Below are 19,923 nucleotides of genomic sequence, written 5' to 3' on the forward strand. Positions count from 1 at the left end.
ATTAAATCAATTAATAAATAAATAATTTATACAGTTACTAAAATTTAAATTAAGATGTAAAAAACAAGAGAGCAAACATGAATATAGAAATAAATTTTATTCAAATTGAGCGAAATATAAGGACATACGACAAACCGGCAAACTACAATTCGGATTGCGATCAGAAAAATAAATTTAAAAAAAAGAAACAAATACGTCATGCCACTCACCTTTGTTGTTGTTGTGATCGCTCGTTCACGTGTAGGCTACATTCAAATTCGTCGCACTGATAATCTGTTCAAACACAGAATCATCGTAAAACAGTTGGAAAAAATCAATAGCATGACTCTTCACTCACCGTACGTGTCAATATATATATTCTTGAGTCCGGTCGCCTCTTCAAAATCCCTCATGTCTCCACTGTTGTGGTCCCTCTGCCACTCCCATTCTTGAAAGTTGGCGGGGGGGACACCTCGTCGAAACCGTCAAAATCTTCACCAAAATCTTCGCGAAATTCCCTCTCCCCTTCGCATAAATTATTCAATTCAAACACATTATTATTCCCGATAGAGTCGTTGTTAATCATCTGATCGCTATCAGAATCGTAGTTGGCCGCCATTACGCTTGATTTACGATTCAAGCGAGAAAAATACCTGTCGCGAAAACAGGTGACATCCGCGATTTTCGCGCCAAAAAGACGGGGAAATTCCATAGAATGACGTGTCAATCACGTGTAGATCTCGTTTCCATATTTAGAACGAGATTACACACGAGAAAGGAAGTAGAAAGAACGATTTTGTAAACACGCTCGCGCCGCCCGATTTATCGGGCAGCCGGGTGTGGGGCTTGGACAGTTCTCGCCCGATTTTTCGGGCAGCTGGGTACTGGGACACGGTTTATGCTGCCCGATAAATCGGGCAGTCGGGGCGAAAGGGTTAACACTGAATCTTTGATGCCTTGTAACAGACCAGTGACTTGAACAGTAAGTGGGGGTCAGATTACTGGTAGTTTAACAGTGAATCTTTGATACCTTGTAACAGACCAGTGACTTGAACAGTAAGTGGAGGTCAGATTACTGGTAGTTTAACAGTGAATCTTTGATACCTTGTAACAGACCAGTGACTTGAACAGTAAGTGGGGGTCAGATTACTGGTAGTTTAACAGTGAATCTTTGATACCTTGTAACAGACCAGTGACTTGAACAGTAAGTGGAGGTCAGATTACTGGTAGTTTAACAGTGAATCTTTGATACCTTGTAACAGACCAGTGACTTGAACAGTAAGTGGGGATCAGATTACTGGTAGTTTAACAGTGAATCTTTGATACCTTGTAACAGACCAGTGACTTGAACAGTAAGTGGGGGTCAGATTACTGGTAGTTTAACAGTGAATCTTTGATACCTTGTAACAGACCAGTGACTTGAACAGTAAGTGGAGGTCAGATAACTGGTAGTTTAACACTGAATCTTTGATACCTTGTAACAGACCAGTGACTTGAACAGTAAGTGGGGGTCAGATTACTGGTAGTTTAACACTGAATCCTTGATACCTTGTAACAGACCAGTGACTTGAACAGTAAGTGGAGGTCAGATTACTGGTAGTTTAACACTGACTTGAACAGTAAGTGGAGGTCAGATTACTGGTAGTTTAACACTGAATCTTTGATACCTTGTAACAGACCAGTGACTTGAACAGTAAGTGGAGGTCAGATTACTGGTAGTTTAACACTGACTTGAACAGTAAGTGGAGGTCAGATTACTGGTAGTTTAACACTGACTTGAACAGTAAGTGGAGGTCAGATTACTGGTAGTTTAACACTGACTTGAACAGTAAGTGGAGGTCAAATTACTGGTAGTTTAACACTGAATCTTGATTTGTGGCACCATTTATTTAAAGAAATCCAGATCAACGTAGGGAAAATGTCCTGTTTTTTATTCAGTAAAATAGACCCTTTTTTTATCTGTCCATAATTTTTTAGCCTTAAGAATCATGATATTTTTGTAACAATGAGAATAAGTATATCCACACACTGTATGTACAAGACCCTCTTTGAATGGACCATTAGAATACTGATAAAATTAATTAGCACCAGTACACTTTCCTGAGTGAGTTTGCCATGGATGTTATTTGTGGTGAGGGGACAGTCTGTTTGGTTGATAGGTTGCATCATCACCGGTTCACTACACCAGAACAGCTGGCTGGGGGGTGGGGATGGGAGGAGGGGGGGTCAGGGAGACTGTCCTGGCACCCCCTTGCTGCTTCATGCATTGCCTTATATGGAGGTATGGCTTTAGAGAAGTGAGCCCCTCTGTATTTCGTTTCCTCAATCAGTAACTGGACGGAGGCGTCGGGTTACGGCAGCGGTGGCGGCGGCTGTCGGCAGGGGACACTGGTGTACTCATCAACTGCTATCTGCCTTGGATGTAAATCAGCTATCTTCCACAATCTGGAGTAGAATATGGTTGATGGTGGTCAGTTTATTTCTTGGTAGATTAACCATATTTTATATGGGGAATGCATGCTACTATTTGCTTGAAATCTCAGTTTCTTGAATATTTACCAAAATACTACATATGACTAAAATGATTCTCAAGATTGGGGAGTGTGTAAGGGCAGCAGGGTACAGTATGTAGCTTCCCCGAGTAGATGTGGCGTTATACATGATCAGTGTAGACATTCATCATCATCATCATCATCATCATCATCATCATCGTCATTGTCATCATCATCATCATCATCATCATCATCATCATCAACTACATCATCATCATCATCATCATCAACTACATCATCATCATTATAATTATTTATTTATTTAATGTTAATAATAATATAATAATAATATTATTGGTAATCAGAAAGTAAGGATGCAAGTCTAGGAGTCTTTGTCATTGCTTCTGTTAAAGATTAAACAATTTTGAAGCATGTAAATTCTAATAGTTTAATGAGATCACAATCCCCTTAAGTTCGGTGATGCCAGTTAGCCAGCAATGTGTAGACTGAATATGTTCATTGAACGTATATTTATGTTAACATACTTATTTTCGGCACAGAGCAAACAAGGTTTGAATTTATCCATTAAAGTCATCACCCTAAATTTAAACATAGAGGGGTCCTTAGCTTAAATTACTGTAGCATCAAAGCTCATAACTCATGTTTTAGGTAAGTAAGACTCATTCATTAAAGGACTCCCTGAATATTTTGAGAGAGAGAGAGACAGAGAGACAGAGAAAGAGAGAGAGAGATATCCACGCCCCGGGGTGAGAGAGATTGATTATATCATGTCTCTGATCTCTCCCTGTTGTAGTTGACCATGGACACAATGATGCTATCAGAAACACTGACCCTTGTATCAAATACTAAGATGCCGATCTGTCGATTCCTAACGGACATCATTCTTCAACACAGAACACACACACTCTTTGTGAATGCACCCAGCTGTGAATCTGTGTATGTTGGGCCACAGGCTTCATTAAACTGCCTGCTAAACAGTTGCTTTAAGACATTATACAAATCAAATTGCTTATTTTCCTGTTTGCGCAATTGCTTTTCTCCAGATCAGAATCTTTAAATACCTCAGTCTTGCTGAGCACTAAACCTTACAAGATGATCATGATAGTCAGCGGACTGAACCTGTGACTCTAAGTATGGATATGAACACACAACCCCTGACTTCACAAAATAGATGTTATGGGAGAGGGGAAGATGGGTGCATCGTCCTTTGAAGTCTCTGCAGGCTGTTTCCTTGTAATGTACACCTTCCCTACTAACAGATGTTCCAGTCAAACTAAGATGCCAGACTCTTTTTAAGGTTCATATTTTTCATAGGTGTTTTTGTGTTTGTTCCTTGTTTTGTTGTTCTTTTGAGGGGAGGGTTGCAATCCTTGTACATGGCAAAGAATAAAGATAATTGACATATTGTTTGGAGATTTTTTTTGGATTTTTGAAAAAAGGTCACTTTGGTAATCTGTTATCTTCCGCCTTGCAACGGTATGGACAGAAAGCAGAATATAAAAAAAACATCAATAAATTGAAGAAGAAAGGAGAAAATGTGTCCGATAAGCTTCAGAGTCATATTGTGTCAGGCTTGTTTGTTTGTTTGTTTGTTGTTAAATGCTGCACTAAGCAATATTCCAACTATATGACGTCAGTCTGTAAATAATCGAGTCTGGATCAGACAATCCAGTGATTGACATCATGAGCATCAATCTATGCAAATTGGGATACGATGACATGCCTCAAGCAAGTCTGCGATCCTGACCAGCCGAATCCCGAATACAAGCATAGTCGCCAGGTGTATGGTGTGTGTCTTTAGATATGTTTGGATCGATGTCAGATGAGACATATTATACAAAACAATATGTATTCACAGGAGTGAGTGAGTATGGTTTGACACCGCTTTTAGCAATATTCCAGCAACATCACTACAGGAGAAACCATTATTGACATGAACATAACTATACAATTTATAATAGTTATTTGTGATGACAGTGATATGAGATATACAAAAGATGAAAATTATGAATATAGCATTGACCTCTTGCTTCTGATTTACTGTTATTAATTATTAATTTATTTATTTAGAATGTTCTGAGCTCAAGACTTGAATCAATATGGAACTATTTCATGTATAACAAACTGTGACTTACTGTCAAGTAAATGAATCAGTTATCTATGTTTATCTATGTATTTTAAGGTGTTTGTTTTTCATATATAATTAAGTCTGTGGTTTCAGTTCTATTTGAATACTAATGTGGGCATAATAATAAAAGATGATATTCATCTTCTAACCTCTCATAGAATGCAATTTACAAAGGCTATCAGATCTTTTAGTGTTATGATATCTACAGGTTTTTATCTCAAGTTTATGAGCTCAGACGAAGATGCTCCTGCTTATTTTGATGTTTTTGAAGGTATGTCCAAAAATATGTCTGTTGGGGTAACCATTGTGACGTGGTGTTTTATAAAGTTGAAATTAAGAAGTTATTTTGAATTTATTTAGTACATGGCTACAGATATTGGATAGAAACTAGGTACATTTTTTTTTATTGAGACAGGTATATGGTATGATTCAGTAAGATTATAAGTAGAAGATGATGTCATTGATCACCCTGCTTGTCCCGTAGACATATGTCTGGTCAGCTGGTCAGTTTGTTATGGCTACTGTGTGAGATGGAACCATGGCTGATGGGTCTGACAGAAGCTTAATGACCAGTGGTCTTGCATCAGTGACAGCTGTTCACACATGTGGCTGGGCTGGCCATGCAGGGCCAATTGCCCATGAAGGGGTGTCTTGGAAGACTCTGATATTCAATATGGTCCGATCTCCAGACACAGGATAGGAATGTCACATGATAGGAGGAAGATGCTCTTGTTTTGTGAACTTTTCACTTACAGTTAGGTCTTAGTCATAAAAATGCACTGTTAATTTGTAAAAGCCATTGTGGTTAGTTTTGATGGATGTTTTAAGGAGATGCCCGTCCTATCAGCCTGTCGGTGTATTTCCCATTCACTGGCATCAGGGATTTATTGAGACAGCTCAGAGGCTGATGTTTGGGGCTCCAAGCCTGCAACAAATGTCCCAAATTGAAATTAAAGTTCCTAATTCATGTTACCATAGTTATTGCTAATTAAATTATATTCTCTGTAGAAGTGATTAGAATTGCCTGATATCAGGTCCAATATGGACAAAGAATCTTTAATGCTTAAATTTACATTATAGCTTTGAATGATAAAATGCAATGTTAAAATTCCTCCGAATTTACAAAATAAGAATTTTTAACAAAATAATGATTCGTTCCGAAATTGCCAAATTAGTGTGGAATGGCAGATGAAACCCAGGGGATGGAGACTGAGATGAAGACTGAGGTTGGAAATTCAAACAGAAGCCCATTCCATGGTGTTTGTGCTTGTTAGAAATATCCTATTAGCATTGATTTGACTCTGTTGTGTCATGCAGGGGAAATAGCACCAGCAATAAAAGATACAGAAGTAAACATGATTTCACTGACACATTTGTCACAATGTCACTGATTTTCAGCGAAAATAAAGTAATCATTCAAATTTCATTCCAAATTTTCCAATTGTGATACGGGTGACTTTTTCTATTTTGTAACATATATTCTGAAACCTGCTGCTGAAGGTGATGGTGATGGATGTAATTCATCTGAAACATGAACAGCCTGTGTCTACTCGCCCAAAATTGTCTCTTGGCATCGTTGGAGTAGGTTTGGGCACTGGGTATATTTGATGTAAATATTCTGCACTAAACCCAAAAATAAGAGAAATTAGGGTGTCTATGGCGCCATGATATGCTGTGCAGAGCTGTGTGCCTTGGGCATTCCAGAAACCTATGAGTGTGGGTTTGAATCCCGGTTCGCCATGATTATGTTTCTAGGTTTATCAGCACCATACCCGTGTTCATGGGTTTCACCAAAGTGGTAAACGTCTGAGACCTGCATCACTTTGGGCTTTCCTCCCACATTGAGCTGACATGCGTGATATAACTGGAATAATGTTAAGAGAGGTGTTAAACCCAATTCACTCACTCACCCCAAAATGGAGGATCATGAATATTTTTAGGGAAATGTGCTCAGTCTGCACAACAACAACATATCCCCCAAATATACAGCATCCCTAACTATTGTGGTTCATAAAATTTGGACTTTCTTTTGTTCAAGTTGCAACTGATGGAAGCGTGATTGTTAGGTTGGACTGTGATATGTTTTGTCACGTATAGAAAGATGGCAATGCATGGTCTGATTTTCTTCATCTGTAGGTACTTGGGAAAATAAAAAGATGTGAGGTGGGTTGCATTGTAAGTCAGGCGGAGATGGAAATCTATGAATTTATTATGACCTTATCAGTCTATGTAGAGGATTTGGCACGTATTTACACATGTCTTTGATATGGGAAACATCAATCATGTCAAAGTTAATCAGTATTTGGCCAGGGGTCTAACGCAGCATGCTGCCTACGTACAGTTATCTGCCCTTAAAGTTGATACACGATGACGTAACTGAAATACTATTGAAAAAGGAACTTTGAAAATTAGTTGGTAGTTGATAAGTTCGCCTTTAGCAGAATTATAAGATTTAGATTTGTTGTTTTTCTCCACTCGTTTTGGGGTATTGCTGAATATGTAATCAAGTTTTTGAAAAATGTTATGCCAAAACATTCATAACAGCAGATGAGGGTACTAGTAAATATACTGGTATTTGGGAAGTGTCTGATTGGTATGTAGAAGTTTAACACAAGACATAACTTTTTATAACAACCTTATTATTCCTCATAAGGGGGCTCTGGGTGGCCCAGTTGTCTTAGGTCCTGATCGCTCTGATTATTTTTCTAGGTTTGTCAGCACCCTACCCATGTTCATGGGTTTCACTGGCTTTCCTCTCAATTTAAGCTGACATGCCGTGATGAAACGGACATACTGTTGAAAGCTCCCTTTAACCCAACTCACTCACTCGCTTATTCCTCAAGACCTGTGTAAGTGACTTGACATGTAACTCTATCAGTCAGTCAGGGGCAAGAAGTAGCCTAAAACAACATACAGAATGAATGGCGATATTGTCATGCATTCATTCATTCATGGTGTAAGGGAGATAACTCTTCACTGGATTATAATTCTCTGCGCCCCAACAAACAGTGTTAAATGTCAAGTTAGTGGATAATATCCACATCATGTGGGATTTATCATAGAAATATTTTGTTCTGGATTTATCTATAAGACTATATTGACTTCTGAGACTGGGTATGTAAGGATATGTTTACGTCGTCGGATAATGAATGACAGTTTCCTAATTTTATGATTTCGTTGTTTGCATGTCATCTTTCCTGGACAGAGTGGAACTGCTCGTCATAAAAATGCCTGGTTTGACATGAATGGATAATGTACAGGCAGATGTAGATTTAACAACAAATTTTATGTTGCCAGTGGGGCTGCTCCTTTTAAAAGTTACTCTCCCCCTTCCAAACTAACTGTCCTACAACTAAATGGTGGAGGCCGCGTAGTGGCCAAACGTGAGGTTGCAAAGCCACCAAGCAGGGCTCCGAAAATTTTAACTCCTCAACCCTTTAACATGTTTCCTGCACCCTGAGATTAAATCTTGGCTTCCATTTGTCTCATTTCATGGTAATTTATGATTAAGTAAAGAAGTTTTTGTACACAGCATTACAAAATGGCACCCTGTTATCATTCTACCGAGATGATCCAATGAAAAATTAAGCATACATGGAGAAGGGGTGAAATTTTGCCTATCCAGGCTGGCCATTTACTCTACATTTCAGAAAGCCCTTTGTAATTTTAACTGACCACAGGCCAATGGGCCAGCATTTAAATCGACCCTTGACAGGAAGCCGGGACATAGCTGCAATATGGCCGACTGTGGCATAAAACAACAAACATTTCGTATCAATACAACTTCATTGTCACAGGCCCAAATGATAGTTTAAAAACTATATATGTAGGGCCACATGAAATATGTTTCTTTTTCATAAACTGGCCTAAACCAGCTAGTTTATATTTTTTTCCATACTGAGTTGTGTTCCAGTTCCACATTTTTAGAGTAACGTTCCAAGCAAAAGTTGCCTTTTTGATGTAACCCATCATGGCAGCCAGTATTTGTATCCTGGATGTATTCTCCGATGAAGCTACATACTCACATCATTGTTTTCATATCCCAACTGTGAATTTAGGTTTGAATGTTTGGGAAATCGAAATACAAATTTACTTTAAAATTCAACAGTCTTTCTGATTTGAAAAAAAAGAAAATAATGAAAAACAGGATGTTTTTGTTGATATTTCTTTCAGAAGACAGTGTATATGACCGGACTGTGTACTTGAACTTGTTGTTTCCTAGTTGCTTTTTCTTCCCGTGAAACTGATGTTTGATTTTACAGATGGCTAGATCAACAGAGAGTTGTTAAGTCTGCACCACCAGAACTATGTCGTGTTCCTGACTTGACCAGTTTACGTTGTGTTACAGTGCGATGCGGATCTTGCTGTCCAAGTTGCCGCGGCCATGGATTGTTGATGAAAAGAAAGATGACGGCTACACCGCTCTCCACCTGGCAGCGCTCAACAACCATGTGGAAGTCGCTGAACTCCTTGTTCACCAGGTAATAGTGGGACCATTATGTCACAGTGTAACTGGTCATTCTGACGTCCAAGGGTCCTTCAGGGGTGCCAGTCACCAAAACGGTGGATTAATCTCTAAACTCTCAAAAATGATACAACGGAAACCAAATCACTTTTCTTGGATGAAACGGTTTGTCTGAAATGTGTCGTGCTTGTGTGATGATTGTGTCATGACTGTTCACTGATTGTGTCATGATTGTACAATGATTGTCATTTTTATCATGACACAATCATTATAACAATCATAGCACAATCATCACCAAATAATCATAACAATCATAGCACAACCATCATAACAATCATAGCTCAATCATCAGCACAATCTGCTATGATTGTTATGATTATTTGATGATGATTGTTCTTGATTGTGCTCTGATTGTTATGATTATTAGATGATGATTGTTCTTGATTGTGCTATGATTGTTATGATTATTTGATGATGATCACAATCATCACCAAATAATCATAACAATCATAGCACAATCATCAGCACAATCAAAGAACAATCATCATCAAATAATCATAACAATCAGAGCACAATCAAAAAACAATCATCATCAAATAATCATAACAATCATAGATTGTGCTGATGATTGAGCTATGATTGTTATGATGGTTGTGCTATGATTGTTATAATGATTGTGTCATGATTTTCTTGATGATTATGATGATGATGATGATGATGATGATGATTGTGATGTTTGTAATGATGATTGTGTGTTTTGTTCCAGGGTAAAGCCAACATGGACATCCAGAATGTCAACTTGCAGACCCCGCTCCATCTTGCTGTGGAGCGACAGCACACACAGATTGTCAGGGTAGGTGATGTTACTGATGTTGCTGATAGTGGAGTTACAGAAATGACAGAAAGCCTTGTTGCTATGATATACAGTCTGACATCATGAGACGCCTCCTTAATCTAGTGGTAGAGCTTCCGCCCAGGGAGCAGAAGGTCACGGGTTCGATCCCCAGATATGTCATACCAAAAGACGTTAAAAGATGGTACTTGTTGTTACCCAGTCTGGCGCTCGGAATTAAGGGGCTAAAACAAGGACTGGTCGGCTCGGAGTCAGGATACCGTGGTGGGGATTCATGTTAAACTGCAGCATGGTATCTGAGTGAACTGGCACTATCAATTGGCATCAGTCCAGACTAGTACAAGCAGACACACACACAAACAAACGTGCATGCACATCGCTATATAAGTGCAATAATCTTAGATGCGACGATAAACCCCATTTCACCTCACCTGACATCATGAGCCATAGTAATAGTCCATATACATTTTGTCTTGCCTGAAAGTCAACTTACCATTTGTTTTTAATGATCATATTGCAAGCCTTTAGACATGTTGTGATTTTATTAGATATGTGATACCTGGTGGAAATGGGTACTCATGGCAGACGTCCTTGTTCCTGTTGCCCTCAACAGAGAAAATACAAAATAGTAAATACAAAAAGTGTGGACAAAGATCTAGATTAAATCAACCAAAGCTTTCTGGCTGGGCATCTGTTAATATTTGTAACTGTTGTGAAAAATGTAACACACAGGGAAATGTGTTGTGAAAGACTGGGAATTAAGGATATTATGGAATAATGTTCCCTAGGAATATTTGGTACTTTTTGTTGCTAAAGATCCATAGCTTCACTTTAGCACTCAAGACTGCCTCTGAGGTGGTAGAGTGTCTGCCCGAAGAGCAGAAGGTCCGGGGTTCAATCTCCGGCCTCGTAATACCAAGAGACGTTAAAAGATGGTACTTGTTGTTACCAAGTCGGGCACTTGGCATTAAGGGGATGAAACAAGGAACGGTCGGCTCGGAGTCAATATGCTGTGTTTAAGTGGAGTATTCATATTAAACCATGGCATGGTATCTCAGTGGGCTAGCGGCATCAGTTCGGACTAGTACAAGCGCGTGCATGCGCAAACCCACACACAGAGTTGCTATATAAGTGCAATAATCTTGGAAGCGACGTTAAACTCATTTCAAGGGCGTATCAAGCACATTTTTAAAAGGGAGGGGTCCAAAATATCAAAACCCTCTCAATTTTACTGCCTACAACATACAACATTTGGTTTTCAAAAAGGGGCGTCCAGATCCCCCTGCACCCCCACACCCCACCCACCCCTCTGGATCTGCCTATGGCACTCGTCTTTATCACAAGATGACATTGTGCAACAAGTGGGGATTAAAACTTGGGCCTGGGCTACCATGCCCGCTGTAGTCCTAGTAATGAAGCACTTGCAGTTTAGATATTTGTTACTGACTGATGTCTTTCCTACAGCTCCTGGTGCGTGAGGGATGTAACCTGAATGTGCCCGACAAGGATGGCGACACGCCACTCCATGAGGCACTCCGTCACCACACTCTCTCGCAGCTCCGTCAACTCCAGGACATGCAGGACGTGGGCAAGGTAAGCAGTGTCTCGGGGATGGTAAGCTGTATCCACTGTGAGGTAAGCAGGGTCCCAGGTAAAAAAAGCAGTGTCATGGTACGGTAAGCAGTGTTCAGGCGGAGGTGAGCGGTGTCCAAGGGGAAGGTAAGTGGTGTCCCAGGGGAAGGTAAGCGATGTCCAAGGGGAAGGTAAGTGGTGTCCAAGGGGAAGGTAAGCAGTGTCTCAGGGGAAGGTAAGCAATGTCCCAGGGGAAGTTAAGCAGTGTCCCAGGGGAAGGTAAGCGATGTCAGGGGAAGGTAAGCAATGTCCCAGGGGAAGGTAAGCAGTGTCAGGGGAAGGTAAGCAATGTCCCAGGGGAAGGTAAGCAGTGTCCACAGCTACATTTATCTTGAGATTCTTTAATAAGAATGTCCTCATATTGATATACACACATGTAATAAAGTGATAATATTGCATGCCTGTGGTGTTTTCTATGCCAGCTACTGATGGGACTCGGGACACCAGGGGCTGACAAGAAGTCCAGCGCCTCCATCGCCTGCTTCCTTGCCGCCAACGGGGCCGACCTGAACATCAAGAACAAGAAGGGCCAGACCCCTCTTGACCTGTGTCCAGATCCCAATCTGTGCAAGGCCCTGGCCAAGTGCCACAAGGAGAGGAATAGGTAACAGTCGTCTCTAGTCTTGTCTTTGATTTAGTTTTCTTTTGGGGTGATCAGCCTGCTGGATCCACCATGACAAAATACTACTTGCCGCAGGACAGTCATGTGCTGTTGTTTTGATCCCCTGAGACAAGTGAAGGGTGTTTGTATGTTTGCCCTCCATGTTGCAGCCTGACATATCTGCTGACCAGCCCCACGGTCCCCGCATCCAATGCCGCTGTCATCCGCAACGACCAGGAGTCCCTGGAGGAGTGTATGGTGTGTTCGGACATGAAGCGGGACACGCTGTTCGGACCATGCGGACACATCGCTACATGCTCTCTCTGCTCTCCTCGGGTTAAGAAATGCCTTATGTGTAAAGACCACGTCCAGTCTCGCACCAAGGTAGGTTCAAGGCTTTAGATTGGCTGCAGAGCTGCAAAACTCTATTCTATTCTTATGCCTGGTTATAGAGAGTGGTGGACTGGGACTCAGCACATCAAATTTGGAAAATAAGTCAAAGGTTCTTTGTTGTAACCTCAGTCTTTGTCAGGTTCCCTACGTGTGCTTGTAAACCTTTGTGGCCCGGCTATTTACCCAAATTTGAAACAGTTGGATTTTTCCGAAAGTTTACCTTGTTTCATTTTGTAACTTTTGGGGATATGTGACTGCATTTTGTAATGTTGTAACATGTAGCTTCCCTTTGAGAAATGGCAATTATGCTTGCAGATAGACCGATGGATTGCTGCTAAAGCCGATTATTGACTAATTTATTTTTGTGCTTCTTAAACTTTACTTTGAAAAATTATTTATAGGCAGTTGCCTTTTTTTACTTAATGTCATGCCAGTGACTAATGTTAAAAGTTAAGGATTTCTTGGGTCCCTGGATTCCAAAACTAGGTGCAAGACTCTACATTATTGCTTCAAATACTTATGATGAGAATGTATCACGTCCACTACACAATGCATTAAGTGTGGTGGTAACATTTGGGTTTGCATATCATTGACAATCAGTTCCTGGCTAACCCTTTTGCTTACATTGTTTATTATTATGATTTAAAGTTGATGCAGATTTTGAACCTGAATAATAAGGTTGTATGTTGTTTGTTTCAGATTGAGGAGTGTGTGGTATGCTCGGACAAGAAGGCTTCCATTATGTTCAAGCCATGTGGCCATATGTGTGCCTGTGATGGTAGGTGACGCCGTCTCACATCCGTAGCTTAGTGTGATGTGTCACGTGATTAAGGCAGGTACTCTGTCGTGATGTGTCACGTGATTAAGGCAGGTACTCTGTCGTGATGTGTCACTTGATTAAGGCAGGTACTCTGCCGTGATGTGTCACGTGATTAAGGCAGGTACTCTGTCATGATGTGTCGCTTGATCCGGACATGGTACATCCCTGTGATAGTTTCACTTGGTTCAGACATGGTACATTGCTGTGATAATTTCATTTGGTTCAGACATGGTACATTGCTGTGATAGTTTCACTTGGTTAAGACTTGGTACATCCCTGTGATAGTTTCAATTGGTTAGGACATGTTTCATTGCTGTGATAATTTCACTTCGTTCAGACGTACATCCCTGTGAAAGTTTCACTTAGTTCAGTCTTGGAACATTCAAGTGATAATTTCACTTGGTTCAGACATGGTACATCTCCGTGATAATTTCACTTGGTTCAGACCTGGTACATTGCTGTGAAAGTTTCACTTGGTTCAGACTTGGTACATCTCCGTGATAATTTCACTTGGTTCAGACATGGTACATCCCTGTGAAAGTTTCAATTGGTTCAGACTTGGTACATCTCCGTGATAATTTCACTTGGTTCAGACATGGTACATCCCAGTGATAATTTTACTTAGTTCAGACATGTAAAAGTTTCACTTAGGTCAGACGTGGTACATCCAAGTGATAAATTAACTTGGTTCAGACATGGTACATTTCTGTGATAGTTTCACTTGGTTCAGACTTGGTACATTGCTGTGATAGTTTCACTTGGTTCAGATATGGTACATCCCTGTGAAAGTTTCACTTGGTTCAGACATGGTACATTGCTGTGATAGTTTCACTTGGTTCAGACATGGTACATCCCTGTGAAAGTTTCACTTGGTTCAGACATGGTACATTGCTGTGAAAGTTTCACTTGGTTCAGACTTGGTACATCCTTGTGAAAGTTTCACTTGGTTCAGACATGGTACATTGCTGTGATAGTTTCGTTGGTTCAGACTTGGTACATCCCTGTGAAAGTTTCACTTGGTTCAGACATGGTACATTTCTGTGATAGTTTCACTTGGTTCAGACTTGGTACATTGCTGTGATAGTTTCACTTGGTTCAGATATGGTACATCCCTGTGAAAGTTTCACTTGGTTCAGACATGGTACATTGCTGTGATAGTTTCACTTGGTTCAGACATGGTACATCCCTGTGAAAGTTTCACATGGTTCAGACATGGTACATTGCTGTGAAAGTTTCAGTTGGTTCAGACTTGGTACATCCTTGTGCTAATTTCACATGGTTCAGACGTGGTACATTGCTGTGATAGTTTCGTTGGTTCAGACTTGGTACATCCCTGTGAAAGTTTCACTTGGTTCAGACATGGTACGTTGCTGTGATAGTTTCACTTGGTTCAGACATGGTACATCCCTGTGAAAGTTTCACTTGGTTCAGACATGGTACATTGCTGTGAAAGTTTCACTTGGTTCAGACTTGGTACATCCTTGTGATAATTTTACATGGTTCAGACATGGTACATTGCTGTGATAGTTTGGTTGTATAAGCCAGGCAAGATTGTGTGACTGTAGCAAGTATATATATGTTGTGCAGGTTGTGCTGCTCTCATGAAGAAGTGTGTCCAGTGTCGTGCCTCCATCGAGAAGACCATCCCCTTTATTGTGTGCTGCGGAGGAACACGTAAGTTACCACATTGTCTTGTGGCCGGTCGAGTGAGCACAGTTAATATGTGACATCGCCAGAAAAAACCCGGGTTCGATTCCCGACATGGGTACAATGTGTGAAGCCCATTTCTGGTGTCCCCCGCCGTGATATTGCTGGAATATTGCTAAAAGCGGCGTAAAACCATACTCACACACACACACACACACACACATCGCCAGAATGTGGACAGTACTTAGAGAATAAGGGGCAGTGGGGTAGCCTAGAGCGGAAAGTATTCGCTCGTCACGTCAAAGACCCAGGTTCGATTCCTCACATGGGTACAATGTGTGAAGCCTGTTTGTTGGTGTCCCCCACCATGATATTGCTGGAATATTGATAAAAGCGGCATAAGTCCATACTCTCTCATTCACTGGAATATGACCTACAAGCTACAAGGAAAGGCTCCAAACTCACAAAAATTAAATATTTTGATTAGATAATCCGTAATTTTTAGTTACAAGATTATTCTTTAACCAGACTATTTCTGCGAAAATGTAGACAACTGTGGGTTTCCTGAACTTAGGTAGAGACATGAGCTGAGTTAGTCCTCTGTTAGAACCTCACAACCACCTATAGTTGTTGTGACCTCGTGTACAATGGAGTCCGTGGGGAGGCCATGCTGGAAGGGGTACCCAGCAAGTCTGTGCTGGTCGTAAGAGGCGATTTAATAAATCTGGTGGTCAGCTCAGTGACTTGGTAACAGCATGTCAAAGTAGACCAACAGCGTGAATCTTTGCCCATAATATCAACCACTGGAATGTCTGGCATCCAACTTATAGATGGTATATTGCCGAGTGCTGCATTAGATTAAAAAAGCAAAACATTGTGTTCAAAGGATGAATTCATCTTCAGTTATTTGAGACCAAACATTCAAATGACTACTCTTCATAAACATTGAAAACATGGAACAAAGTTGCCAATCAGCTTTGAGCTTTGTTTGTTTTGTTTAACGCTGCACTCAGCAATATTCCAGCTATATGATGATGGTCTGGACCAGACAATCAGTGATTGATGTCATGAGCATCGATCCACGCAAGTGGGATATGATGACATGCATCAACCAAGTCAGCGAGCCTGACCACGCAATCCAGTTAGTTGCTTCTTACGACCAGCATAGTCACCTCTTACAACAAGCATGGGTTACTGAAGACCTATTTTACCCCCGATATTCACAGGGCCAGCTTTAAGCAAAAAATTGAATGCACTGAAAATTTACTGACAATACTTTCACCAGTATCTGTGCCCACCCTATGTAATACTGTACTCTTCCCTTGCAGCACCCCCCGCCCCCCAGGCCCCCGGGGTGATGAACAACGGCTCCAGGGACGTCTCCCGTGACATCCAGAAGCTGCAACAGCAACTACAGGACATCAAAGATCAGGTGAGAATTATCTTTCCTTGTATCCTAAATCCTCTTGTCCCACAGGGATTCCAGGTTAGACTAGATCCACACAAACCTATGCTTGCCATACAAGGCAACTAAATGGGTGGTGTGATCAGGCTTGGGGAATTGGTTGGTTCGAATTCCAATTAACCCTGATTGTGTTATGTGCTCAGGGGTTTCACTGTGCAGAATTGCATCCCTTGGGCACGCCTCAGACCTATCATCGTGGGTTTGAATCCCGGTTCGCCCTGGTTATGTTACTAGGTTCACCAGCACCATACACGTGCTCGTGGGTTTCACCAAAGTTGGTTGGTTTGTTGTTTAACGCCGCATGCAACAATATTCAAGCTATATGACGGCGGTCTGTAAATAATCGAGTCTGGACCAGACAATCCAGTGATAAATATCATGAGCATCGACACACGCAATTGGGATCGATGACATGCATCAACCAAGTCAGCAAGGCTGACAACCCGATCCCGTTAGTCGCCTTTTACGGCAAGCATAGTCACCTTTTACGGCAAGCATGGGTTGCTGAAGACCTATTCTACCCCTAAATCTTCACGGGTCTCACCAAAGTGGTAAACGTCTGAGACCCTGCATCACTTCAGGCTTTCCTCCCGCATCAGGCTGACACAACTGGTCAAACCGGCATTAAACCCAACACCCACTCACTCATCAAAATGGTACACATCTAAGGCCTGCACCAGTCTGGATCCCGCCGACAGATGTGATATAGCTGAAATCCTGATAAAGTGAAATAAAGCATCAAACCCAACTCCCTCACTCACTCATCTGTTTGGTTGCTTTTCAGACATGTTGTCCTGTGTGTATGGATCGGCTCAAAAACATGATCTTCCTGTGTGGCCACGGCACATGTCAGCTGTGTGGGGACCGCATGAACGAGTGTCCAATCTGCCGCAAGTCTGTGGAGAAGCGCATCCTGCTCTACTGAGCTGGGACTCAGCCTCCGTACCAACATATGTCTAGATAATACATAACCCAATATCTACCGGTATATATGCCTCTGCATAGACATGACACTGCCATGTGTTATAACCGTTATAAACAATTTGTAGCAAAGAGGAAGGGAATATGACACAATTATGTGTTATAACTTTCATAAACTACTTGTAATGAATGAGGGAAGGAATAGGACCTTGGCATGTGTTATAACCGTTATAAACTACTTGTAATGAAGAGGGAGGGAATATGACTCTTGCATGCATTATAACCGTTATAAACTAATTGTAATGAAGAGGGAAAGAATAGGACCTTGGCATGTGTTATAACCGTTATAAACTACTTGTAGTAATGAGGGAAGGAATAGGACCCTAGAATGCATTATAACCATTATAAACTACTTGTATTGAAGAGGGAAGGAATAGGACCCTGGCATGTGTTATAACCGTTATGAACTACTTGTAATGAAGAAGAAGGAAGCTGTGAGATGTATGTGGGAGATATTACACTGGCATATGTTATACCTGTTATAACCCTCCCACATGTTATATCACACCTGGTATATACCTTCTCTACATCAGCGTTGCCACGAGGATGAGGAAACAGATTGCTGAGGGTGTGCACCTGTTTGACCTCACATACGAACCTTTTGCTACAGACATGCACAATGAAAAGCCACTTCACTGGACAGTATCATTCCCAGTGAATCATCCAGGCTAAAAACTGGAATAACATATACTACTCAAAAGAAGTTAAGGCATGACAGATTAACTTATGTAACATGAAAGAATCGGGTGGTCCTTAACTTCTTGTGAGTAGCATATTTGTTTTTATAGCTGTCCTTTTTATTGAAGATGAAGATGAAGATGTCGCAACAGTAATCATCAGGAAAGGTTCTGGATGAAGAGGGTATTGCTGTATCAGTTTTATCTGAATGTCTGTACATCATTTTAAAGATCTTGTGTATCAGCTCTGTTAAGATGAAGCTTAGAGACACTGGTGACGATGTGAAGTCCTGTTTTGATTGGCTAACATGTGAGACAAAATTTTGCCGAGGAGGGCTTGTGTGTAAGATATGTTTATATTGTGTGTCAATACAACTGCATTGCAGGATGTAGTTGTCCAGTTGATGTTTTATCAAGAATTTTAATGTTGTATCGCGCAACCCGCTACAGATCTGAAATAGCTACGAATTTCATGACAATCATAATCCATCAAACGAAGATGTGTCTTCAATACTTTGCAGGTTTGTATACAGTCACCCTCAATTACCCAGCGTATATCTCCATTCTATTATAATAACATAATGTCTTGAAATCCACTCAAGTGAATGCCCATGACACTACGTTATTTTTACCCCAGTCAGTGTATCAGTGTGAACTTAATTTTCATTCTCAGCTCCCTGGGGAGTATAGTATAGTAAAAGTCTGGTTTTAGTCCAGTAAATGGGGTGTCTAAATCAAAGAAGTCGAAAGAGTTCTCAGTGCACGGATATTGTGCGACCCCACTATCATTGCTTGATATTAAAATAATGTGTAGAACATATTACACAAGTCTGTCGCTCATGTTGCAGGAAAAATATGGTCGTTTTTTAGATGTAATCGTAACTTCTTTTTTTATTGTCGTACAATTGGAGAAAAATGTGTTTGCAAACCTGTGAAGTATTGACGATGATATAGACACCACTGTCAAGTTGACAGTACTTGGCCAAATCTAGATAATCATTTAAGATCAGTATAGCAGGACCACACCTAACTGTTCAAATAAGGTTCTGAGTGGAAATACAGGCAGTTTCGTAACAACCCTTGGCCATGTCCGATGTGGGGTCCCGTTGAAATTTGACTCTCACTTCATTGGTGGGCGATGGGGTAGCCTAATGCTTGAAATGTTACCTCAAAACATCAAGGACCCAGTTGGATTCTCTTCATAGGTACAATGTGTGAAGTCATTCCTGTAGTCCCCTGCAGTAATATTGGGCTTAAAAAAATAAAAGAATTGGTTCTCAGTCAATGGTTTTTGAAAATTTAGTGCAGACAGCGATGTCTTTTTTGTTGTTGTTCAAACTAGTATGTAAAAAACAAACAAACAGTTGTCTAACCAAACAAACAGTTGTGTACAATCAACCTGGGAAAGGGTATTTCCTTGATGAGTAAAATACTGGACTACTGTTGGACTTGGAATTATTAATGAATTTTTGGGGTTTTTTAAAAAATGGAAATAAAAACAAAACGTGCTACAAACTTTATGATGATGGGGGCGGTGCCTGAGAACCAAATTATAATTATTTTTTTTAGCCTTGGTGGAATTTTGTTAAAAGTGCTGTAGAACCATACTCCCCACTGACATTTTAGTGATATGTGATTGTTTAAAAAGCCTCGCTACAGCAGTCTGTTAGGCTTCAAAAGGGGTGCAACTTGACCTGAAACATTTTCTTGCACAGATAGTGACACTGTGTACTGCAGATGTGTGCAGGAAGGGGAAGCCATTGTGACGT

The 19,923-nt window shown here is 40.8% G+C and overlaps 1 protein-coding gene across 2 annotated transcripts in view; it reads left to right on the top strand.

Annotated features, from left to right (window-relative positions):
• Positions 1 to 19,562, top strand: part of LOC139478880 (E3 ubiquitin-protein ligase MIB1-like) — a 107,474-nt gene extending 87,912 nt beyond the window's left edge. For both annotated transcript variants that reach the window (XM_071261552.1, XM_071261553.1), the window contains exons 14-22: positions 8,969 to 9,101; positions 9,852 to 9,938; positions 11,403 to 11,531; positions 11,993 to 12,174; positions 12,342 to 12,555; positions 13,264 to 13,342; positions 14,972 to 15,058; positions 16,360 to 16,463; positions 17,281 to 19,562. In XM_071261552.1, coding sequence (XP_071117653.1) covers positions 8,969 to 9,101; positions 9,852 to 9,938; positions 11,403 to 11,531; positions 11,993 to 12,174; positions 12,342 to 12,555; positions 13,264 to 13,342; positions 14,972 to 15,058; positions 16,360 to 16,463; positions 17,281 to 17,421 — 1,156 coding nt within the window. In that variant the 3' untranslated portion in view covers positions 17,422 to 19,562. The remainder of the gene's footprint in view (positions 1 to 8,968; positions 9,102 to 9,851; positions 9,939 to 11,402; positions 11,532 to 11,992; positions 12,175 to 12,341; positions 12,556 to 13,263; positions 13,343 to 14,971; positions 15,059 to 16,359; positions 16,464 to 17,280) is intronic.
• The last annotated feature ends 361 nt before the right edge of the window (positions 19,563 to 19,923 follow it).

The sequence above is a fragment of the Haliotis cracherodii genome, unplaced genomic scaffold (assembly GCF_022045235.1).
Source record: "Haliotis cracherodii isolate W230 unplaced genomic scaffold, xgHalCrac1.p SCAF_4, whole genome shotgun sequence".
NCBI classification, from domain to species: Eukaryota; Metazoa; Mollusca; class Gastropoda; order Lepetellida; family Haliotidae; genus Haliotis; species Haliotis cracherodii.